Source organism: Dromaius novaehollandiae, chromosome W (assembly GCF_036370855.1).
Source record: "Dromaius novaehollandiae isolate bDroNov1 chromosome W, bDroNov1.hap1, whole genome shotgun sequence".
Classification (NCBI taxonomy): domain Eukaryota; kingdom Metazoa; phylum Chordata; class Aves; order Casuariiformes; family Dromaiidae; genus Dromaius; species Dromaius novaehollandiae.
This window is the reverse complement of record NC_088130.1, coordinates 50,613,627-50,637,097: the sequence shown is the minus strand read 5'-3', so window position 1 is coordinate 50,637,097 and position 23,471 is coordinate 50,613,627. Positions and strand designations below refer to the sequence as shown.

Genomic DNA, 23,471 nt, shown 5'->3' with positions numbered 1-23,471 from the left:
AAATTTTAGATGCATGCTAGTAAACATGGAATTGATTTAGAATTTAATTTCCAGACACCAGAAACTCTGCCTGGACATACCAAAGCAAAACACCATTACAGAGAAGATGCAGAATGGCTTAAAGGGCAGCAAATAGGCCTTGGAGCTTTTTCTTCCTGTTACCAAGCTCAAGATGTAGGAACAGGGACATTAATGGCTGTAAAACAGGTAAATACTTCACTTTTTTGAGTATGTTCTACTTGATCCTAAATATTTCTTTGGAATATTAAATATCAAAGCTCTCTGCTTTCACAAACTGTTCCCTACTTCTTCTGCTTCCTGGTGTGTGTGTACTTGCATAATACAAATTATGTGCACAGTATTAACATAATATTTTCAGTTTCTTTCATTTCCCCTTAAAGTGAAAAAATACTGTGCTTTTTGTGTAACCCTTTCATATATTTTTCAAATGCATTCTTGCTTTTATCAAGGTCACAAATCAGTGACAGAGTTGAGAACAAAAACCGAATCTCTTTATTCCAAATCTATCCCCTATTTGCTGGTTAGATATTAAAGTAGCTTCCCCTCATTTACTTGTGAAGATTTTTATCTTAAAACTTTAAGTGGAAAATACAGTTTAATGGTTGTTTCCTCTGATTCTGCACCCAGCTTTGTAAGGCAACTATTTTTAATTTTTAAATGCTTAGATGTGAAGGTGTGAATGGGGAAAAAAAGGTCCAAATACACATGCTTAATGCAGAATTTTGGAAGACTCTACATCTGAGTAAATCTTTTAGGCATAAGGTGACCTAGGTCTGAATCGATGATGCCAACATGGAAGGAATCCTAATTTTAACATTTTCTTATTAGCTCTAAAATAAACTTACAGCTATGGACTTGAAGTTTCAAATCATTTAATCAGGGACAGAATATCTGTCATCAGGTACTTTTCCTCTACATCTCTGTTGCTTGTGAAAGAGTGTGACTATCTATGTGGTCCTCGAGGTGCTTCCTGGAGAAAGAGATAATTCTGGGGCCCAGAGGAAATTCTCCGCCACATACCATTATTTCAGATTTAGTAGGGATCAGAGCTGGCGTTGATTCCAAGTCAATCTCTGGACTTTTGATCTGCTTTTGCCTCTCAGCTTTTTGGGATAATAGGTCTAGCCATAATACAAATAGATAGTGTGGTTCAAATGATAAGAACTTCACAAATAGCATCACTGTCAGAACCCTGTTTCAGGCATCATCTTTTCCCTTTTCTTCAACATCAGAAAAACACTTTCCTAGTTTAAGCAAAAGGGGGAGATTTTCCTGCTCCACACTTGCAGAGATTCTGTTGGTATTTTCCCCAGGAGACTACTCTTGCATTTCTGTGACTGTCCCATGTGGAGATACATTCTCAGCTGAAGAGCCTTGAGAGTAAAAACATTTGCAAGTTCCAGATGGTGAACAGGGGCAGGACAACATCTTTTCTCATTACTGTACAGAAGCAGGGGTTGGTTATAGGACTCAGTCTAAAAATGATGAAAGGTAAATCTGGCTACAATATTTTTGAAACAGGTGACATATGTCCGGAACACATCTTCTGAGCAAGAAGAGGTAGTTGAAGCACTGAGAGAAGAGATAAGGATGATGAGTCATCTAAACCATCCTAACATTATTCGAATGTTGGGTGCTACATGTGAGAAGAGCAACTATAATCTCTTTATTGAATGGATGGCAGGTAAACAAGATTATGTGCTAAAGAAAATGAAAGCAGACGTTGAATTTTGAGCTGTGTATTTTCACACTGCAAAATATTCCATGTATCACTTCAGTTTGCAAATTTATTAGCATCTTCATTGCCATTGATAATCAGCACAGACATTTAGTTTACAGACAATTTTATTGCTTTAAGTGGTCAGAGGTATTCTCACAGACATCTTTTTTGGGGGGAGGGGGGGAAATCTGGACTTTTCCATGCTTAGTTTGTCATATAGCTAATATAGTTGGAAACTTTGAACAAAATTCTGCTACTTGTCCTGAATTTATGAATCTAAACGAGCAGGGAGGGAGGCTTCAGTCTGATATATTTTTATGCTATATCATTTTCATTATAGCTGCATAATCTTAAATGATTATTAAAAATAATTTTGCTTGAAAGTTTGGAATGCCTGTCACTTGTTTTTCTCCCAAACATTTTCATTAAAATTGTGTGAGAGGACATGCAAAGACATTTGAGAACTCAGTCACCTTTTTATAATAATTAGTAGGCTTCAGGAAGAACATGTTTAAATCTTAGCTTAAATCTATTAAGTAGTAATATAGTAGTAAATTGTGAGATCTTTTAATTATTGTATAGAGCAGGGGACATATACCTTAAGATGGAGTTTTATTAACTTTATGAATGACATTATATGTTGTGAGACTGTGTTGTCTAGTCTATCAAGGGACCAGATTTGTTATTTTATACATCCTTATTTCTTACAAAATAAAGCATTGTACCTTAACACACATTTCTGGGGCATAAACCACTTAGTAATAACAGAGTGCTAACCAGCAGGCCCAACTATGTGTTGTTACAAGCAGTGGTGCAGAAAATACTTTCTTGAAACTCAAGCTGACTTTAAAAAATAAATGTTTATAAAATATGATCTTCTGGAATAGTATTATTTAGATAAGGATAATTCCTGGTATTTCGTTACATCATTTGAGCCTAGGTTATATTAGAGTACTTTAAGAAGGACAGTGCAACTCCAAAAACTTGATAAATCTATTTATCAGTTCTAGAAAAGAAAGAGGAAGATGCTGCTTTTCCTAGGGTGTATACTAGACTTATATATATTGATACTTAAATGGTAACAAAAGCAAATTAAGATCCTCAGAGGGAACATACACTGGAGGCTGCACATATATATTGACCTAGAGAGAGCTAGTTTTCTACTACTTGAAAAACTTAATGCAAGATCTGGATAAATATATGTAGGGTTTTTTCTAATCATCAACAGTACCTGGTACACTAACATATTTGTGTGTGTGTATGTGCACACACATGTGTAAATATTTTAAAAATTTTACTTTCTACCTAGAAGAGTATAAGTTAACTAAGTAATTGAGTATTTTGCTCTTTGCCTGTGGAACTCTTTAACATATTTGTGGGGGTGGGTAAGAAAGCTAGTTAGTTGTCAATTGAGAATACCAATATCAAGCTCCAATTTTAGGAGGCAGTGCTACATTCTACTAATCTCCAGTATAAATGTTGATTAAACTGTACCATTTTTATCTTCTAGGAGGCTCAGTCGCTCATTTATTAAGTAAATACGGAGCCTTCAAAGAATCAGTAATTATTAATTATACAGAACAACTGTTACGTGGCCTTTCTTACCTCCATGAGAATCAGATAATCCATAGAGATGTAAAAGGTAAAAATTATTTATAATGTCATTTAACAAGTAGTATTCAGAAAGCACTGTGTATTTTCCTGTTTAAGACCTATTGCTTCTCTTGGATACCATTTGAAGAGTGGGATTTTTGTTGGATTTATCTCACCACACTTAACCTTTAATCCATGGAAATTAGTCAGAATGCTCATAGCATATTTGAGGATATTTGCTACCTGTGCCAAAGGTTTAGGAAAACTGGCTTTCTGGACTAGTTGAAATAAAATATCAAGCTACCATATAGTTTTAATAACTGATTAGTCAGATTCACGTAAATATTTACCCTGAAATAACAGCAAAATCTGTGAACAAGACAAAACAACGAGGTCAAGTTTTTAATGCATAGAAATATTCTGGTAGGTTTTCTTCCTTCATCCTAACTAAACATAAATAGAGTTTTGTTTATGAGATACTTATATGGCCTATTAATACTGTATAAACTCTTGGGTTTAACTTGATTTTTGCATATCCAAGAGATTTAGTTTAACAAACAAAACTTGGACTTTACTAGGAAATCTCAGTCTTGAAACCTTTTACTCCCTTTAATGTCACTGTAACTATCTACAAAGTAGAAAGATCCAGATAACTAGCAACACAATGATGGCAAACTTACGGCTTTTTGTATTTTTCCTTAAAATAGGAAATCTCTCTATGCCTTTAATTCCCTTTTAAGACAACTCAGAAGGTTACTTAAGGATCAGATAAAAAGTTTAAATTTCATAGGGAGCAGCAGAGCAGTTTGGATCACCATTTTCTTTGTTTCTCCCAGTTCCAGGCATCATTCCAGAATCTTGTGTTTGCCCTACTTTGAAAGTTTGATTGCTTCTCTAAATCTCTCAGATGGCCTCAAGCTGTGTGCAGTATCATTCAGGCAGAACAGAAAAGTGGCATATTATTAGACTTTGTCCCTAATTTCTAGATTTCCTTGCTACTGGGGGTGGGGAATATCAAACTATTAACAATTTTGAATTGGAGGGAGGGAGGGAGGTTGTCTGTTCATTCTTTTGCCTTTGATAGAAAGCCAACTAGCAGGGTTTTTTATGTTGTTGACAGGTGCCAATTTGCTAATTGACAGCACAGGTCATAGATTAAGAATTGCTGATTTTGGAGCTGCAGCCAGGCTGGCATCAAAAGGAACTGGTGCTGGGGAGTTTCAGGGACAGTTATTGGGAACTATTGCATTTATGGCACCAGAGGTAAGAAACCAGTTTTGGAAGTTGCATCAAAAAGTTTGTCTGAACTCTACACTAATTTATACAAACAGAGGAAACTGCTGTAAATGTTTCAAATGTATTTTAGAATGTCCTTGTCCTCAAGAATGGGAATGATACAAACATGGCATTAAGGACACTTCTATTTCTTGCTTCCCATGTTGTTCTAAGTATCTTGTTGTGAGATGTATTATGAGTATTGTTACTAAAGCACAAATGACAATTTGGTCAAAAGCTAACAATTGCAAGATACTTTGCTTTGTCCCTTGATCTGGCCCCTTTTTATTTCCGAGTTCTCTGCTGGCCCCTTTTTATTTCCGAGTTCTCTGCTGGCCCCTTTTTATTTCCGAGTTCTCTACTTTACAGTAGAGATATATAAATCTTGCCTGCATTTATATCACTGGTCACTGTTAACCCAGAATATTAACTGAAATGCACTTGATTGTATGTGCAGTAGTTAGATACTGAAAAATCAGAGTTGGAGCCTTGGAAATGGTTAACCTGAGCTTTGACTTGTCTATCTGTTCAGGTTCTGAGAGGTCAGCAATATGGTAGGAGCTGTGATGTGTGGAGCGTTGGCTGTGTTGTTATAGAAATGGCTTGTGCTAAACCTCCTTGGAATGCAGAAAAACACTCCAATCATCTTGCCTTGATATTTAAGGTGAGGTACTTTGTTGCTGCAAATGTACTACAGAAGACACTGATATTAGTCTTAATTTCATATACAGCAATGTAAGTTTCATAAACTTTTGCAAGCAGAGATTTTTACAATTGCCCTGTCTTTATACTGGAGCTGTTAGTACAAAATCAGTACTGAAAACAAACATAATTATATTTGATTGTTTAAAAAAAAGGCTGCCAACAATAATTTCCAGAAAAGGTTTTTTAAGATATGAATACATAATGTAACAGGGAAAAAAAAAAAAAAAAAAAGACAGATAGGAATGAAGTTGATGCTGACTCTGAGCAATCCTGTAAAATAGGGGAGCCTAAGAGAAGTGATCTGTTTCCTAGTGGCATAAAGCATTTATATGTATATTTGTACTTCCTAATGGGGAATGTCCTTTGGTGAAACCTGATATTTAGTATTCAGATTTTGCTGTAAGAGTTTTATCATTATGACATGCCACATAAATATTGTATTTTCACCTGTTTTTGGCATTCATGTTTCTTACTAAAATCAATTGGGTACATTTATTTTTAAAAATCTAATTGAACAGTAGGAATGAATGAAGAAAATACTTTGACAAAACAGATATAGCACAGCAATTTTCAAATGTTCTAATTTACTACAAATCACTTGTGAAAGAGATTTAAGTGTCTCTATTCTGTGTCTGAGTGAATCTGGTGGTGTCAGCCTAGTGTTCCCAATAAAGCCTAGCGTTCCCAATAAAGCATCATCTTTCTTAATTTGATGTAGAGCAAAACAAAATCAATTTAGAGTGAGCCGCTTCCGTCTGAGAAAGACTGCACTTTGGTAGCAGAAATATAGTGAAGACAGTGAAAGAGAGCATACTCAGCTTAACGTACCGTAACATAATATCCCTTAACTTAATGTATCTCCATGCTTGCTTGCATTATGCCACTTAAGGCTGATGTCAAGTAGTAGACTAAAGAATACACCTAAGTGTGGCATAACAGTATTTCTTGTGGTCTGCTCAGCAGATGTTTACAGCATAATCTTGCTGTAGAAAAAAAACTTTGAGAAAAGTGCAAGGAGAGAGATGGAGACCATGAAAAGCAGGAGAGAGCATATGTTATTGAGGAAAGAGGCATAAAGGGAACTTAAGACCCCAAAAGTAAATTTTGTAAAACAGAAGCAATAATGCAATGTGCAGAGAAACTGCAGTAGGAGATACCATATGTCAATAAAAGCTCATAGTATAACTGAGGTTAGCTGAAAACTATCAGCTTGCTGAGACGTATTTTGATGGTTCTTAAGAAGTACTGACTTCTAAATCCTATTTGCCATTTGTTCAGATTGCTAGTGCAACTACTGCTCCATCAATCCCTTCACATCTGTCTCCTGGTTTAAGAGATGTGACTCTTCGGTGTTTAGAACTTCAACCTCAGGACAGACCCCCATCAAGGGAGCTGCTGAAACACCCAGTCTTCCGTACTACGTGGTAGCTAATTATGTAAAAGGCTGATATACTGAAGAAGATGCTACTGAATATACAATACCTGTCTTTCAGTGCACTTAAGCACAGCAGCTTGTATTACTCTGCTGGCCTTAATGATGCATCAAGGACTTAAGGCCAGTGGAGGACCCTACCTAAGTATGTGATTGACAAATCGAGATCTTTACCTAAGCTCTGTATGTAACATTTCACAACTTGAGCAGAAAAACATAAACTGTGCCTTTTTTAAACATCCGGCTCTAGGTTTCTTTAAATCTGCAAGATTATTTAGCAGATAAGTGATTTTTATTTTATTTGGAGCACTTTTTCAGCAATATTAGCAGCTGAGGGGCTCAGGATCTATTTTAATATAGCAATCACTGTTCCATTTCACATCATGTAGATGTAAGCAGAGGGTTCTGCAATTACAGTGGGTTTTCAGCACTGGTTAAAAGAAAGTTTTGTATCTGTCCCTTTTCATTATACAAAGTAAGTTTTCTGGATAACAAAGCATTGATAGATACCTTAAAAACATTTTGCCTTCATTAAAGTAAGAGGAGGCTGTTGTGGTTCACTGTGCATTTACTGCTGGCCATGTAATTTCTTTTGAAATTAAGGTTTGTATTTTCATTGTATTTTTAATGTTCAGGGAAAGGTGATCTTGTAAAATAACCTTTATAAAAAGGTGCAAACGGTGTCACTGAACATCTTGCTGACACACGAGTTTTGAAAAAGGTTTGCTTGAAATCTGGAATAAAATAAGAGGCCACCTTCAGGTCAGTGTTTCAAGCTCTGCTAGTGCAGGTTATTTAAAAAAAAAAAAAAAAAAAAAACACAGAAGAAACTAAGATTGTTATGCATAAAACAACTTACAATCTGAATCGTGTTAAATGTTGAGCCTTCTTTTCATATAGCAGTTTCTTCTGGCAAAATATGTAGACAAGTTCCATGTCAAAGCACCCAAAACCAGCTCCCATTAAAGTTTACAGGAGGCTTTCTCCTGTACTTCAGTGGGACCAGGTGCCAACTATGAGTATATCTCATTCTTTGTGCAACAAAATTGAGGTCATGTTCTCCACTGATAACAAATTTTACCTGCTGTTTTCCTTCTGCCATACATCATCTATTTACTGTAGCCACTAGCGATCATTTAATTTGAAAATGTTAAAAGTATTACCATAAGAAAGGTATTTATTTTAACAAGAAATATGCTTGGACTTCAAAACCAAGATAAAGTAAAATGTGAAGTAAAGCTTCACCTGTAGTACAAAACTCGTGTTTTTTAGCAAGTGTCTTTTTTTTAAAAAAAAAAGAAATACAGTTTTTAAATGATTTTAAAGGCAGGTTTTTAGATTCTGATGCATGTAATTCTGAAGGAAAATGGCAGCTTTTCTTTTGCTTAAGAGGGGGGATCTTTTTAAATCAAGTACTGATTGTGTTTAATCCATTTAAAAAAAAATACTGTTCATGTTTTAACTCTTCAGAAGCCAGTTGAATTGTTGGACTGAAATAGAATTGGTTATTTTCAAAGACTCAGGACAAGCTAAATAAGCTATAGTACATTAAAAATGTACAATACAAATTGGAAGTAAAACATCTTAAAGATAAGTTTACAGGAATGATAGTGCTCATACTAATAAAAAGCAGTGTCATTAGTTGTGAATGTGTATTTCTTTTGGAAATTTTACATTCCTTTGTTTTGGAAGATTGGCAGACTTTGAAGAGTTAAAAAGATAATACCGAAATGTGAAGTTTGGTAGCTCTAACTGTTTTGTACTTGACTTTTTTGACCACTTTAGAATTTCTCATTCTAATAAGATTGTTTCCAAGTCTTTCTTACGTGCAAGCTTTAAAGGATGCACTCTTGCCAATTCATGTACTGGAAGATCAGTTGTCAGATTAATACTGTTTCTGGCAGAAATGTAAACTGTATAAACTGATGAACCTCAGCTAATCAGTATTACTTTGTAGATCACCATGCCTACCACATTTCAAACTCAAACTGCCTCTAGATGTCCAAATGCATTTTGTTTGAGTTTGTTTGCGTTTCCCTCAGCTTGCTGGTAATTGTGGTGTTTTTAAAATGCAGATGTGATGTAATATTCTTATTTTCTTTGGATCAAAGCTGGACTGAAAATTGTATTGTGTAATTATTTTTTGTGTTCTTAATGTTATTTGGTACTTAAGTTGTAAATAACGTCTACTGCTGTTTATTCCAGTTTCTACTACCTCAGGTGTCCTATAGAGTTTCTTCTACCAAAGTTCACTTTCACAATGAAATTATATTTGCTATGTGACTGATTCCTAAGACTTCCAGGGCTTAAGGGCTAACTTCTATTAGCACCTTACTGTGCAAGCAAATTTTACAGAAATCTCTGGGTTAAGAAATTTGGCTTCATTGTATCCTTTGTTATTTTAAATATATCAAGATATTTTAATTAAAAGTTTTTACCCCATTGAACCAATTTTATATAGTATAATTTGTACCTATTTTGGTGGTTTTGTCTTTATAGTAAATAAAAGTTTTTGGAAAAAAAATGTTCTTTGTTTGTAATGTAAATATTTTCAATTTACCAATGTGAATAAAGTATTTCTGGTACACTTCATTGTTTTTTACACACTTCATATGCGACACTTGATACAGTAAAATTTAGTGTCTAATATGAAATGATCCATATGAATATAAGCTGATGTATTTCTTTCTTAGTATACCTAAGATGGCCGAGATAAAGGGTTGCAACAAAGACTAAAAAAAAAAAAAATTGATAATAAAGATAGGAATTTCTGGTAGAATAATTCTCTATGAACCTTATTTTGCTTATGTCTTTAGATCAAACATTAAATGATTAAGTTCTGCATTGCTACAGAAGTTTAGTTATTCATTGCCAAGTCAGGTGAGTGGATTTGGTTTACACCAGTTCTGGAGCCATTAAGGTATGTCTTGGAAGTTAATGTGCTGTTTTATGTTTTTTAGTGAAGTGATTCTATTGTTTCTGATTTAAGTAGCAATCATAACAAACCTTTCTCATATTCAGGTAATCCAAAATGTATAGCAAAGGTAGGACTTCTTTCAGTTGCTTGTCTTTCGCTTGAATTTTTCTACATTTTAAAGTTGAAAATTAAGCTTAAGCATTCTGCAGTCTGTTTTGTACTGAACTCCACACTTTGAAGGAACGGTCTCTTTTATATGTTCCGTTACTCATGTGATTTTCTGTAAATACAGATTAATGTATCAGTTCAGCAGTAAAACTTGGCAGCAGCAGTCTTTAATTAAGCTCTAATATCCAATTTTTAAAAGCTGAAAATACATTAACAGGAATTTAGGAAAAATATATGACAAGGGTTAAATAAAAGATAAATCAAGTGAGATATTTTTCCTTCATTTAATCTACTGTAGAACTCTTGAATTTTACAATACTGTGATAGTTAGAATGTTGCTTGTTGGTGGTTGCTGTAATGGCTCCTTTTTAGGAACAAGGGAAGGCAGAGATCACCTGTCCCCTGCAGTTGGCAGTAGGTGTCAAGGATGCATACTTAGGGAACTAAATGGCTTAGTTTGCAAAGGAAACACTCTGTTCTTCTACAGGCAGACAGTGAGTTGTGCTCATGTTGATATCTGTGGTGGGAATAACCCCATTCAGTGTTCTATCTGGTGGTTATAGGTTGGTTTGACAGTGTGTCATCTCTGCTGGTTCTTGTGGAGAAGAACTTTTGCTTTCAGAGCTCACTGGAATGTCATGAGGGTAATGTATTTCCTCTTTACACATCCCAAGTGGTTAACTCGGGTACATGGTTATTTTGCCCTTACACTCTCTCAAAAGTGAACACAGTCTTTCCCTAATTAAATTTTCCTCTCACTGTTCCTAAATGAGCTGAATCACAAATATGACAGTTGTTCTTTTAAGAGCCACGATACAGTGTTCTCTTGCATATCTTGTGGCATAAGTGCATGTTATTTTCTCATTAAAACTTTAATACATAGCTGCATAAATTTAGAATTTCAGTTGCAAGTTGACCTTTTTTCCATGTCATTACCAAGAAAGTCCAGAAGATGGCAGGAAAGCACTTTCACCCAGCCTAGGGCTGAGGCTCAGTCTGACATACTGTGCTGTTTCCTTTTATTCCCCTGAATTCAGTTTGTAGTACGTTGTTGTTCAGTTCCCTTTCTTGGAAAAGATGTGCAAGACCAAGGATAGCAGTAAAGTGAATATGCAGTAAATCAAGAAGCAATTTATAAATACTTCCAAGGCTCATGCTAGAAGTGAGTCTTCTTGCTTGCCTTACCACTTTGGTGGGCCTGACTCTCAAAATTTTGAACCCTTGGCAAAAGTTCAGATCCAGATATAGGAAAATAAACCTCGACAGTAACTTAAGGCTTGCTTTCTCTGTTCACCCCCAAACCAATTCTCAAATGCAAGCCCCTTATGATTAATTTTTAAACTGGTTTCCTAAGAAAGTCAAATGCATGCTGTCATGTTCTGTCTTATTTTTCCAGTAACTTCTAACTTCCTTGGCAGTTTCTAACTAAAATTGCAAACTAGGATCAGTATCCAAAGATACAAGTTTTATGAAAGTTGATACCTTAGTAGAGAAGGGAGACCAAATCAGTCTGTCTTCCCCCCCCCCCCCCCCCCAAAAAAAGAAATTCCTGCTGTTGCAGTGTGAGTTCAAATCCTTAAGCATAAGAGGGAGGGGAAAAAGAGAAAGTTACTAGGAGCACCTTAATTACAGAAAAGAGTGCATTTTGTCTTGGATTTTGGGGGGTGGGGGGAGTGGAAGAGCTTTCACATTTTACTGAACCTGAACATTAAGATGGTCACATAGCTACAGAATACAAGACTTCACTGGCTGTGCAGCTTGCAGGGTTATGTTTTTAAGGCACAGGACTTGATTTGTTTCTCTACCCTCTCATTCAGTGAGGATATCATCCTACCTATTTCATCCATAATATAAGCAATGTATCTTTATCCATCACTCCAGGAAAAATAGTATCTTCTACATTTGCATCTTTTCAGAGGAACTGAATATGTACCTTTGGCCTTTAAAATGATGCGCAGTACAAGTACAGGTGTATTTATTGCTACATGGAAGTATAAATAACTAGGGAGTTGGCTAGTACCTATGCCACTGCTGTCATGTTCTTTCTATGGTAATTCTGCCCCATTTTGCGCTGTGGAGCCCATGCCTGAAGTTAGTATTGGAAGTTAGTAGTGGAAGGAGGGTGCTCAGTTTTTAAATCAAATTAAAGTATGTTAATCCATTGTTGCCTACAGGAAGGGCAAACTTGGAGTTCAGCTAATCACTGAAGTCAGTATTCACGTAAACAGTTAGTGGGTGTATGAGAGAGTATACCAAGGGCTGTTTTAAACCAATTTGAAGGTTGCTGTAGAGCTGCTTCCAATGTAATAGTGAAACACTACGTCTCTACTTTCTGTCTGACAGTCCTGACTTTCTGTCCTGATGAAATGCTGTTCTGTGCTACTGTGCCCTGGTGCCAGGGCTTGTGCCGCAGCTAGGAGTGTGTGGACGGAGCAGCTGTCTGACTCTTTGGTGCTCCTTGCTTGCAAGTAGAAGACGATTACAACAGTCTGTGCGGGGCAGCGGCGAAGGCGGTGATAAGGCTGTTCTTGAGCTTGAGAGCTTGTAACAGGTCCTCGACTTGTAATGTGTAAAGAATAATTTGGGGGCATTTAGCAGAATGAAATACCTTGCTCATAAGAGCACCAAGCAGGTCTTGGGCCTTAGAAAGGTAAACCTCCAAAGATACCTGAGTGTATTTAGGAAGACCGTTGCAGTCAATACCCATGACACAGTACATGTACGGTGTGTGGGACTCCTGGCTCAACTGGAAAGGCTGCAGCGTATTTCCAGCACCCCACAGCCCCGCTGCTACGGGTCCTGCAGTCCTGAGGAGAAATCGAGCGAGGGAAAAGCAGCTGCCTGCTTGTGCCCGCGGCTGGCGCAGGTCGGACGCGGCTGTCGTTTACCTGACACGGCACTCGGTGAGCGGGCAGCGGCGCCGCCGCCATCTTGCGCGGCGGGGCCCGGTGTCACGCGCCGCTGCGGCGCGTTTAGCAACGCGTAGGCAAAGGCGGGGGCCGCGGCCGAGCCGCTAGGGAAGGCTGCAGCCGCCGCCCCGGCTGTCTGCGAGCCGCGGCCGACGTCTGCGCAGCGCCCGCCCCCTGCACGCCGGGGCGGCGGTTGGCTGCGCCGCCGCGCCATGCTCCGCGCCCTGCGGCGGCGCTGGGACTCCTACAAGTACCGCTTCGTGCCCTGGGTCGCGCTCAACCTCCGCCGCAAGCGCAGGTGAGGCGGCCGGGCCCGCTGCGGGCGGGCGGGCGGGGGGCGCGGCCCTGCGCGGCGGCGGCGGGCGGGAGGGAGCGGCGCGGCCCGCAGGCGGCCCCGGCCCCGCAGCGCCGCTGAGTGCGAAGCCGCTGCGCACCCCCGGTGCGGGGCCTTTCTTTACTGAAGGTTGTCGAGGACCCTGAGTTAATTCCTCTTGTGTGTGGTTTTTTTTTTTTTTTTTTTTTTTTAAATAATTGGAGGGTCCGCAGCAACACAGTCTGTTTAGTTTTTCACTAGGGCTTAGTTTCTTTGAAAAACTGTTTCAGTTTTCTGTGTCACTTCGCATAAAAATTGGATAATTTATAATAGTGTTTAACATTAAAACCAATGCTGGAAGTAGCCAGATGGATATTTTTATTATTATTTTTTTTACAACGGGATGATATGTCTGGTCTCTTTTTAAAGGTAAAAGATAGTTCTAATTTGAATTTAAATGGCTAGAATATCATTATATGTAGCTTAAATTAAAATTCCCCTAATCAGTATAAAAATTATTGCTAATTTTCACTGAAACTATAATGAATGTTTGATAAGACAGTCACTAAGATCTCAGTGGTGTTTAACCAGCTTATCTGTTGCTGTAAATACATCAGATGGTGGTTTTGTAGGTGGAAAGGTATGAAACTATCTTCTCTACGGTTTTGATTTGCTTAAAGCAATCGCACAGATAACTTTTTCTTTGCTCCTGTAAAACATCTCTCTTATATTTCTTTCAGGAAAAATGTCATCTTAAAATGTTTATTTTCTTTACAGGACCCTCCGATATGTTCCAGAAAACTCCCAAGACAAAATTATCACTGATGAAGATGTCTTTGCAACACTACTGAAAGTATTTAAAGCTCTGTTTGTAAATGACTTTAGTAGACAAACACGTATCTTGGCCTTACTTCCTGAAATTAAATGTAAATATCTGGAACTACTGACTGTTGAGCTGGAGAGATCAAAAGTAAAATCATGTAACCACGAGAGTCAACACATGTTTAGTCCAGAGGAAGTTCTGTTTAATACACTGGGGTTCAGTATTACTCGAGACCGAAGTTCACTGGTTTCTGCTGGAACTGGAGTCTTTGTTACCAAGGGTTTTGTGCCAAAAGGGACCGTTGTGTCTATGTATCCTGGTAATGAAATGTTATTCTTATTTCTGAATAAGTTAGGTGTGTTTTCCAACCATCTAATTGTACTGCCAAAGTTCCACACCAGTTTTTATTTTACAGGTTTTATTTCTGTCATTCTTTAACAAAATCACAAGTTATGGTGAATATTTCTGTGTATAAACTGACTAGAGTTATTTTCAAAATAAGGAAAGCAATATTCTGGTGGGGGGAGGTTGTTTTGTTTTTTACAAACCTTTGAATACTCAAGGTGTGATTTTTAGCTGATTGAAAATTGATCCAGATTCCTTAAACAAACGCGCAGGAGTAATTTTGCAGAGATGAAGAAAACAGTTTGATTCTTTGGGATTTCTCTTTTGGGGAAATGCTTGCAAAACTGGGGTTTTGAGGTCTCCATGCAGATCAGCAGTCAGATTACCAATTTTTTCAAAGCACAGAAATACAGATTAGAGAATGAAAGTAAAACTCTTATTCAGTGAAACTCTCCTCCCTAAAGTATGTTTGGCAGATCAGCACTTCTCTGTTCCTTCTCCTTATTTCTTGGAACTCTACTTGCTTATATTGCTTAAAGGGATTTATAATTCTGTCAGTATGGCTGAGCTAGTACAGCTCCGTTGAAATGCTTTGGATTTGTTTCTGTTTCATTTTGTCAACAGAATCATCCACCATATGTGGTCCCTGTAGCTTATGCCAGTGGGACAGGGTTAGGACCAGTCTGAGCATTTGAGTATCTGGCTGTTAGCTTTGACTTGTAAACTGAGCAAATATCAACTAAAAATCACAGGGAATTAACTTGCAACCCTGCAGCCCTCTTCAGACACACATTAAAAGTGAATATCGACTCACTGAGAGCATATCATTCCTGCCAGAAAATCTAACATAACAAGAGGATGAGCTGCTGAAATGCCTTCCTTTTTCAGGGGTAGGAAAGAAACTGCAGGGCTGCTGGCTGTGGGAGGGACCCTGTGGAGATAACAGGTCTGTGCTGTCCTGCCTGTTGTTTGGCAGCAAGTGTAGCCTGCCAGCAGGGCCTTCTCCACCTAGCTCCTTGCAAGATTTCAACCCAGGTTTTCTGCAGAGGGTTGCTGAAGAGGTAATGGGTATGAAGGATGCTACAATGTCATGAAAAATTGCAAGCCAGCCTCTCCCTCTGACTTGTTCAGTCTGCGCTTTGAACCCAGCCAGGCCAGGTTAAATCCTGTCCAGATATTTGGAGCATATTCTGCTGAAATGGTTTGCCTGTTCTCCTCCTTGTTTTGGCATTTTCCCTCTCTTGTATCAGTCAAAACCTCTGATTTGGAGGGGGAGGAGGTGAGGGGATCTTTGCTGTCTCTGTGCACTTTGCAAAGTGTTTTCTCACACAGTAGTAGTAAAGAAGCAAAAAGAGTTTTCTTCTACCCACTCTGTCTCCTTTGGGTAAACCTATTCTGACAGTTTAACTTACTTTCTTCTGAAATAATCATATCTGTCTTGTAACAGGTACAGTGTACAGAAAGTATGAACCCATCTTTTTCCAGTCCCTTGGCAATCCCTTTATTTTTAGGTGCATAGATGGTGTTCTTATTGATGGGAATGACAAAGGACTATCCAGAGCAGTGTACAGGTAAGTCCTCAAAAGAAACAGGGGAATGTCACTCAGCTGATATTTTAAAAGGTGGTACTAATAATGCTGTTTGACCCTAAATTGGGATACGTTTCTGTGAATATCATCCATTTCTGTGTGTCTCATGTTGTAATACAAACAGCCCAGCACTTGTATCTCCATCTGTAAATACAACAGGATGCTTTCTGATGAAAACCAATGTACAGAGACTGTCTTTTGTAGAAAAAAATAGTTTTAATAGGAGTGGAATGTGACATACCATTTTCAAAATATTTCTGAGCTTTTTTTTTTCCTAAGAAAAAAAGCCTCTGTATGGACTTGCTAACACCTAAAGGGTCAGTCTGGCAACTCTGGCACTGGTCTAGAGATGAACAGCACATAATGTGGAAGCAGTAAGCTTTCACAGCAAGCCTAAGGCTGCCATGTACATGACTGTTCTAGCTCCCATTGAAATGTGATGTGTAGCAAATGTAATGTGTAGAGTGCAAATGTAACAACTAAAATCTTATGAATAAAAAGCAAAAAGTGTAATGAGGGCCTATCTGTACCTGTTTTGAACTCTTGGTATGAATTTGAAATTGGTATTGCAATGAGTCTTCACACCTCTAGAGGTGAACAAGATGTGTTGACAGTTCCATAATGGTAATGTTTGATACAGATTTCTGATGTTGTACATGGTGTTTTCATGCTGGCTTCTCCAGTAGAGTCAGATAGAAACCACACACTGATGGAAGGTTTTACTGTATTTTTTAAAGTATCATGAAGATTTTTTTCAAGTATAATTGTATCCACCAGTGGATTGGACAGCTGTAACTTTACCAAGCTACCATGGCTGTTTCTTCAGGTAGAAGTACAGATCACCTGTCAAGGGAAGGAACAGTGATTCAAGTTAATGCTGTGGGTCATTCCAGGTCTTGCAGCAGGAGAGATCAACTTGGCCCATTTCAAATGAGTGATGTGACATGGCTCACGGCTGCCCTGCAAAACCCACTGGCGGTGGGACAGTATGTTAACAACTGCTCACATGGTAAGTTGCCAGGTAGATTTCCCAGACTTGAGTTTGACTTTATGGGTATAAATTACTTTGGGAGTGAGATGGAGAGTCAGAAACTGATGTCAGGGGGCAAAACTGCTGTTTGGCTGTTTTTTTTTTAAAAAAAACCACTGTTATGGGATAAAGAATTTCTGTGGCTTCTTAAAACAGTTGGGTGGTAGAATCCTTCAGTGCAGCAGCTCTTCAAATATCCTTGTGTTTTTCTCACTGACTCCCCAAGATGTCACCCTGCTGGTCTGCAGAATAAGAGGGACTCATCCCAAAATGTGAGACAATGGGAAAGGATATCTAGGGAAGGACTGAGGTGGTCCACAGAGTTGCAGTGTCGTTCCTATAGGCTTCTTGAGAAAGCCATATGCAAAACAACATGTACACTGCTAAGTTTGCATTATGACATTTTTTAGACTTCTTTAAGAAATAAACAGCGTCCACACAAAATGTAGGAAACTTGTTATGGCATAGCTGTGGGACATGAAGAGAGGAACTATTTATTTCTTCCTCCTCACAAAATATGTTGGTCCTGAGGTTTAGGGGAGTAAGTGGCTCATGGGTATGGCTGTGAAATATTGAAAGTTTAATGGCTACCAAACCTAGCCTGTAAGTGGCTTGCAGAGCCTATATTACACTCATAATATCCTGCCCCAAATTAGCATCAGGGAAGGCAGCTGGAATACTGAACCAGCTGCTGACAGGAATGGAGACAAAGTTCTGTCCCATGTAACTGTTTCTTCCTGGTCCAAAGTCCATGTAAAGAAAACTCCCCTGTCTCTGCTGGATGGATGGTGCTTTTCTCCCTGGCTGTCTTTATGACACCTTTTGACACCATGAAAATTGACACCAGGATAACTATTTTTACTATTTTTTTTAAAACTTACAATCAAACTTACAAGTAACTTCAGCATGGTTTTCAGGCCTGATGAAGCAGGTGCTACTTTTGCAGCAGTATATTTGATCTTTTTACACATCTCTAAATCTCTAGTATCATAGAGTCATTTTTTTTCTTTTTCCTAGAAAAAGCAGCCAATGTCTGTTATCAGGAGTTTGATGTGCCAGGATCTTTTCCAGTAGAACTGAAACAGTATCTTCCGAACATCCTCTACAGCCATGACATGCAGAGGTTAGCAGTGAATCAAAGAGTTCATAGATTTGCATGGTGAAAAGTATGCTGTATATGAAGACCAACATGGTTGAAGAGGAAAGTTTTCCTATATAAAGATGAGTTACCTGAAAGTGTGCATATGTAAGGAAAAGTGTTAGCTCTTCAGGGTGACCCATTTTAAGCAAATTACAGGACTCCCTATTTCTTTTTGTTCCTTTTTTCTACAGCTTCACAAATGACATCAGCATAGATCAGAAGACAGTTTTACAAGCCATGGTTGCACTACAGTGTGATTTGTGAATCCTGTAAATCACTACTTATATTTTACTTTTATTACCATAATAGTGTTTTTCACTATATATTTCAAATGTAGATAGCTTCTAGCTGCTCATCTTGATGTTTAGAGTTCTAATAACTTTGGTAATCTAATTTATAAATCTTTTTCTCTCTCGTAAAGGAGCTTGTAGTCCTTGCTAATCTTCTTGTTTGATTTGTTTCAAAATGGGGGAGCACTACATTTCTGAATAGTGGGGACTGTCTGGGGTGATGGTGTTCTTCACTTTCACATCCAGCATCATCAGAAGAGTGTACCCTCCTCCCTAGATCACATCTTCCAGCTTTAGCACATGCTCATTTATTTGTGAAACTTGAAGAGGAAGGTATTCCTAAATTGGTCATACAAAAAACTTTGCTAGCCGCGAATGTTAGCATAACGTTTATGGAGAAGTCACCCGTCAGTGTACATTACAGCAGGAGACTGATTTCAGTTCAGAATTGTCTTTCTGGATGTTGTTTGGCTAAGAGTGGGTTTAGCCAACCAGCACCTGTGGGTAGGCATGTTTGGAAGAAAGGTTTCTGCTCCATTAACCTTCCTGTAGCCTCTTATCCTGACAGTATTAGTGTCTTTTTCCCGTGTCTTGACTAGTCCATTTCATTTCTGAATAGCTGTATGAGTGGAAACATTATTTGCCCGTACGCACGTGGGCTGTGCTTTTTTTTGGTAATGATACCGTTTTTACTTACATTTGCAATCTCTATATCAACATTGTTTTCACAGGCTGCATGGCTTGCCTCTTATGCATGTTACTCTCAGAAATAATCTAGATGGAGTCATTGTTTTAGCTCTTTGGTATGAATAATTTAAGAAATTAAAAGTGAAATCTAATTGTTCACTTTCCCATGTTTTGCTTTTCTTTTTTTTTTCCTACAGCCACCTGAGGTGTGTAGTGCTTGTTACTCTCAGAGACATCAAGCAAGGAGAAGAACTTTTCTCCAATTACTTCACTGTTGTCAACTGAATTAATAGGTTGAGGGACTGGAGAAATCTGTTTTATTAAAATAAATTAATTGTGTATGTACTTCAAGCTTCGTAAGCATCTTAGTATAATGGAGAGCTGTGCTTTGCCATTTAGAAGGTGAGCTGCAGGCTTGTATTTCTCTGCAAATACTCCACATTTGATGCAGAGGTGAAGGTTTAAGCTGTTTACATCATTATGTTCTCAGCGGCATCATTACGTTCTCAGCTGCCCAGTATTATTTAAAATTTACTGGTTTTCAGCTGTCCATACAACAGCTCATAGAGTTAAAATGTAAGTTCTAGACATGTCATTTCATCTTCTGGTTTGTTTAGTTGTCCATAACTGTGACTCAGTTTTAATCTTTTGCCGTTTCATTCTCATGCTTACAATGGACATAATTTGTAAAAATCACCCCCCTTTAGTTATGTATTCCTCAGGTGATCTTCAGCATTTTATGGTGATTGTTAGTTCCTGTTTGAGTTTTCCTTGGAGTTGGTTCCATTCCCTTTGTTATCTTCTCTCTTTTAGAAAGTATTTCAATGTACCCAGTTGCCCGAATCTTGTATGAAGCCTTCTGGAGGAGTGTCAGTATGCACTTCTGACGTACCTGCATGGTGCACTGTCACAAACAGGCTGACTTAAGCCATTTACTTTACCTATCTCTTTCTTGGGGCAGGAGGAAGGACTATATTATATCCTGAGGTCCCTTCCAACCCTAATTTCTGTGGTTCAGCTGAAGTTTCCTGGCATGTGTCATCTTTCATAGCTTTTATTCTCAGAGAGGGAGAACTTCATGTTACAGAGTAACTAGAGGAAGTGATGCCAAACAAATGTTATGTATTTTTTAATGAGTTACTGGCATAAGCAGAGCCAGGCATTCCTACATTAATTCTTGATGCTGTCTGCAAACTGTTTTCACAAAGTAAACAAGAGGCAGCTTGTCAATCTTTGGGTCAGGCTAAACAGCTTTCTTGGGAAATAAAAATAATCCATGTCTTTGCTGCAGAAGTCTAAGCAAGCCTCTGAATGAATTTGAGGTTGGCGTAAGCTCACAAGAGAAGAGGAATGGGAAGTGGTGTCTTCTAACCAAACTGGTGGTGACCAGGGAGGCAAGGGGGCCTTAGCTGCAGAAGCAGCTAGTCCCCTTTGCAGAAGACAAAGCTTTTCAGCACCTTTATTGGTCTACTTCCATACCTGCAGCTTGTCTTTCATACTCATCTGGAAGTCCTCAGCCAGAGAAGGCCAGCTCTTTCAGGCAAATTTGAACAGCAGAACTATGGCACCATGGCATGGGGCTCAGCACAGGCTGTACAAGCTTTATGGAGATGCTGGAGACACTTCTAGTGACAGTTCTTATTGTGTCTTCACTGTGATAACAGATCAGAGCAGGTGGTGATCTCCAATCCACTGAAGAGGACACTGATCCTCCACCACTCGGAAGGTCCCTTCTCTCCAGAGCCTTTTCCCCTTAGCTCCTTCTGGGAGGAGCTTATTGAGCATCTCTTGATCTCTGAAGAGAAGACTGTTTGTCAGGGTGCCTGCAGTGTTGCTTAGCTCAAGGAGGTAACAAAGCAATAAAAGTTACTGTGGCTTTTGTTTTGCTTGCATATTAGTCAAGGTTTATGGGTGGGTGGTGGATACTAGTTTCAACATGCAAGTTTCAGCTGGCCGGTGCTATTGCCATTTCTCTAGGCTGAGATGCTGTCATGCAAAGGCATGGATTGCTATAGCTATCTCCCTTATACATTTGTTAATCATTTTAAAGTGACCAGATTTGAAAGTATACTCCTGTCTGACAACTGAGGTACCTATGTTTACAACTAATTTATTAAGCATGGTTGTGCTCTCCTGGATGTGAATGCCACACAGTAGTAGAGGATTACAGTGCTGAAATGCAGGCTGTGTATCGCAAACAAGACACATGGGACTGGTTTCTCCTTGCTGAAATCCTGAAGCCCAGCAGCCTGCCTTAGGGACTGATCCAACATGAAGGGAAGCAGGACCTGGCCTGGGACTGACAACAGCAATTGATTTCTGTCTGCTGCTGGCTATAGAAAGCCAAAAGCTGGTAGGAGGAAGAGGTACAGTCAGGTGGTACTTCCAAATAGCAAGAAGCATGACATTGGGACTGCACAGAAGAATGAACAATAAAGACAGTATCTGTCTTCAAAGATGATTTGCCTGAGAATTTTCATTGTAATTCCCTAAAAATACAGACTGACTGAACTAATTCTATATTGCCTGTACATTTAATGGTAGACAACGGAAAGAAAAATCAAACTGAGCTAAAATGGAGGACAGTTTCATTTGCTTCTGTGCTGAATCTGTAAGGTCCTTCTACCAGATGTGAACTTACAGTCTGCACATGTGTTAAAATACTTTAGTAGTTCAGGAGATAATTAATGTTTAGATTTAATGCCAGTTGTGATGCATTGACCTTCAATGAGAGCATTTAGGCACCAGTCTCCAGTTGATTTTGTGAGATGTTAGACTTCTAAATGCCTTTGAAGATCTGAGCCCATCTGTAAGTCTTCCACCCATACAACACAGTTTATTTTGATTTTAAGAAGTGATGTGCATGCAGTGTGACAAATTAAGATTTGATTAGTTAAAATGAGATGTGTCCTGTTCTGGGTTCCCCAGTGTAAGAGAGATACAGAGCTACTGGGAAGAGTCCATCAAAGGGCCATTAAGATGTTTAAGGGACTGGAGCATCTCTCATATGAGGAAATACTGAGAGCTGGGACTGTTCAGCCTGGAGAAGAGAAGACTGAGGAGGGATCTTACCAATGTGTATAATATCTGAAGAGAGGGTGTAAAGAGGATAGGGCCAGACTCTACAGTGGTGCCCAGCGATAGGACGAGAGGCAACGGGCACAAACTGAAACATGGGAAGTTGCATCTGGACATGAGGAGAAAATTCTTTACTGTGAGGGTAACTGAGCGCTGGAAGAGGTTGTCTAGAGAGGTTGTGGAGTCTCCTTCCTTGGAGATGATCAAAAGCCGTCTGGACACGGTCATGAGCAGCCTACTCTAGATGACCCAGCTTGAGCAGGGGGCTTGGACTAGATGATCTCCAGAGGTCTCTTCCAACGTCAACCGTTCTGTGATTCTGTGGATGTTCCAGAGAAGGAATCTATTTTATCTGAGAATGTTTTTGATCATTTGTTGGCATTGTGCTCCCATTCAATTTTCATTCATCCAGCTTCAGTTAGTACTATCAGAAGGACAGAATCGTAGGCACTTCTTTTTGGTTTTGTCACCTTTTCTTTTGGGAAGAAGAAACCAACTTTTGAAGAGGTTTTGTTCTGTTTGGTTTTTTTAAGCAGTTACTTCAATGTGTGGAGGGGAATCTTCAGTCGGCTGGTCTAAATGTCATTGTTTTTGATTCAGATTCCCTCCTTAGGAAGGAAGGAAGGGACTAGGATAGCACTGGCACTACTTTTTTTAGCTAGCTCTGGTGAGTGAAGTAGACACTACTGGATTTTCTTCCACTGATGGCACACATGAAAGGCCTCCAGTCCACTTTGCCAATACAAATACAGTTCTTTTATCATTTATTTGTTGGAGTGGAGTGCTTTTTTCATTATACTTAGAATTCAAGATCTGTTCAGGGTTTATACGTAAAACATCTTGTCATGCTCCCTAACTCGGTTTTGGGAACTTCAGTGAGCAGGTACTTCTTTTTGTACAACTTTCCTTGAGACAGCTTGTTGGCAGTAACCATTGCTTTGTACAGAGCATATGATCCTGCAGGAATTCTGTTCTGTGTGCCACTGAAGCTTGGCAGACTCTGTAAGCAGATTTTTATCTAGCCGATCACCTAGTTTGATGTCTACAGAGAGATGTAGTTTGCATCTGGATTTTTCACATACTGCAGTTGGAACCCCAGTTCTAATTATGTCGTCTTCTAACGCTTACCTAAACCTATATCAGATTCATTCTTGCTGTCTTTCCACCTATGTCTTTTTTAGTTTAAATAACTACAGATGTGCTTAATGGTTATACCAGTTTGTTAGTTTTTGAATCCTTACTGCATTAAAAACTGCAGTTAGCTTGTTTTGTAGCACTACTTGCTTAGTTCAGGTGTTGGTTTCTTGCACTTACTTTGTAACTCAGTTTGTTGAGGGAGGACAAGCTAGCTTCTTATTTTTGTGAATGTAATAAACTAAACCAGTTTAATAATGGCCAAGTATCCATTTCCTCACCCTGTTAAAAGGATGAAAGC

The 23,471-nt window shown here is 38.7% G+C and overlaps 2 protein-coding genes across 3 annotated transcripts in view; both read left to right on the top strand.

Annotated features, from left to right (window-relative positions):
* The window catches only part of LOC112995770 (mitogen-activated protein kinase kinase kinase 1), a 61,355-nt gene extending 52,017 nt beyond the window's left edge, over nucleotides 1–9,338 (top strand). For both annotated transcript variants that reach the window (XM_026120964.2, XM_064500466.1), the window contains exons 15-20: nucleotides 55–207; nucleotides 1,543–1,705; nucleotides 3,252–3,383; nucleotides 4,455–4,597; nucleotides 5,142–5,273; nucleotides 6,593–9,338. In XM_026120964.2, coding sequence (XP_025976749.2) covers nucleotides 55–207; nucleotides 1,543–1,705; nucleotides 3,252–3,383; nucleotides 4,455–4,597; nucleotides 5,142–5,273; nucleotides 6,593–6,742 — 873 coding nt within the window. In that variant the 3' untranslated portion in view covers nucleotides 6,743–9,338. The remainder of the gene's footprint in view (nucleotides 1–54; nucleotides 208–1,542; nucleotides 1,706–3,251; nucleotides 3,384–4,454; nucleotides 4,598–5,141; nucleotides 5,274–6,592) is intronic.
* Nucleotides 9,339–12,884: 3,546 nt separating this feature from the next.
* LOC135324416 (SET domain-containing protein 9-like) lies at nucleotides 12,885–21,473 on the top strand. The gene is made up of 6 exons (XM_064500648.1): nucleotides 12,885–13,038; nucleotides 13,831–14,195; nucleotides 15,669–15,792; nucleotides 16,704–16,819; nucleotides 17,858–17,963; nucleotides 19,156–21,473. The coding sequence occupies exons 1-6, from the start codon at nucleotides 12,953–12,955 to the stop codon at nucleotides 19,241–19,243; spliced, it is 885 nt and encodes a 294-aa protein (XP_064356718.1). The 5' UTR covers nucleotides 12,885–12,952; the 3' UTR covers nucleotides 19,244–21,473.
* The last annotated feature ends 1,998 nt before the right edge of the window (nucleotides 21,474–23,471 follow it).

Bases quoted from the DNA above. Each gene is read 5' to 3' on its own strand.
- LOC135324416 (XM_064500648.1), top strand. From the start codon at position 12,953: ATGCTCCGCGCCCTGCGGCGGCGCTGGGACTCCTACAAGTACCGCTTC. The intron at 14,196-15,668 runs GTAATGAAATGT...GTCTTGTAACAG, and splicing joins CGTTGTGTCTATGTATCCTG to GTACAGTGTACAGAAAGTAT. The intron at 17,964-19,155 runs GTTAGCAGTGAA...TTTTTCCTACAG, and splicing joins TACAGCCATGACATGCAGAG to CCACCTGAGGTGTGTAGTGC.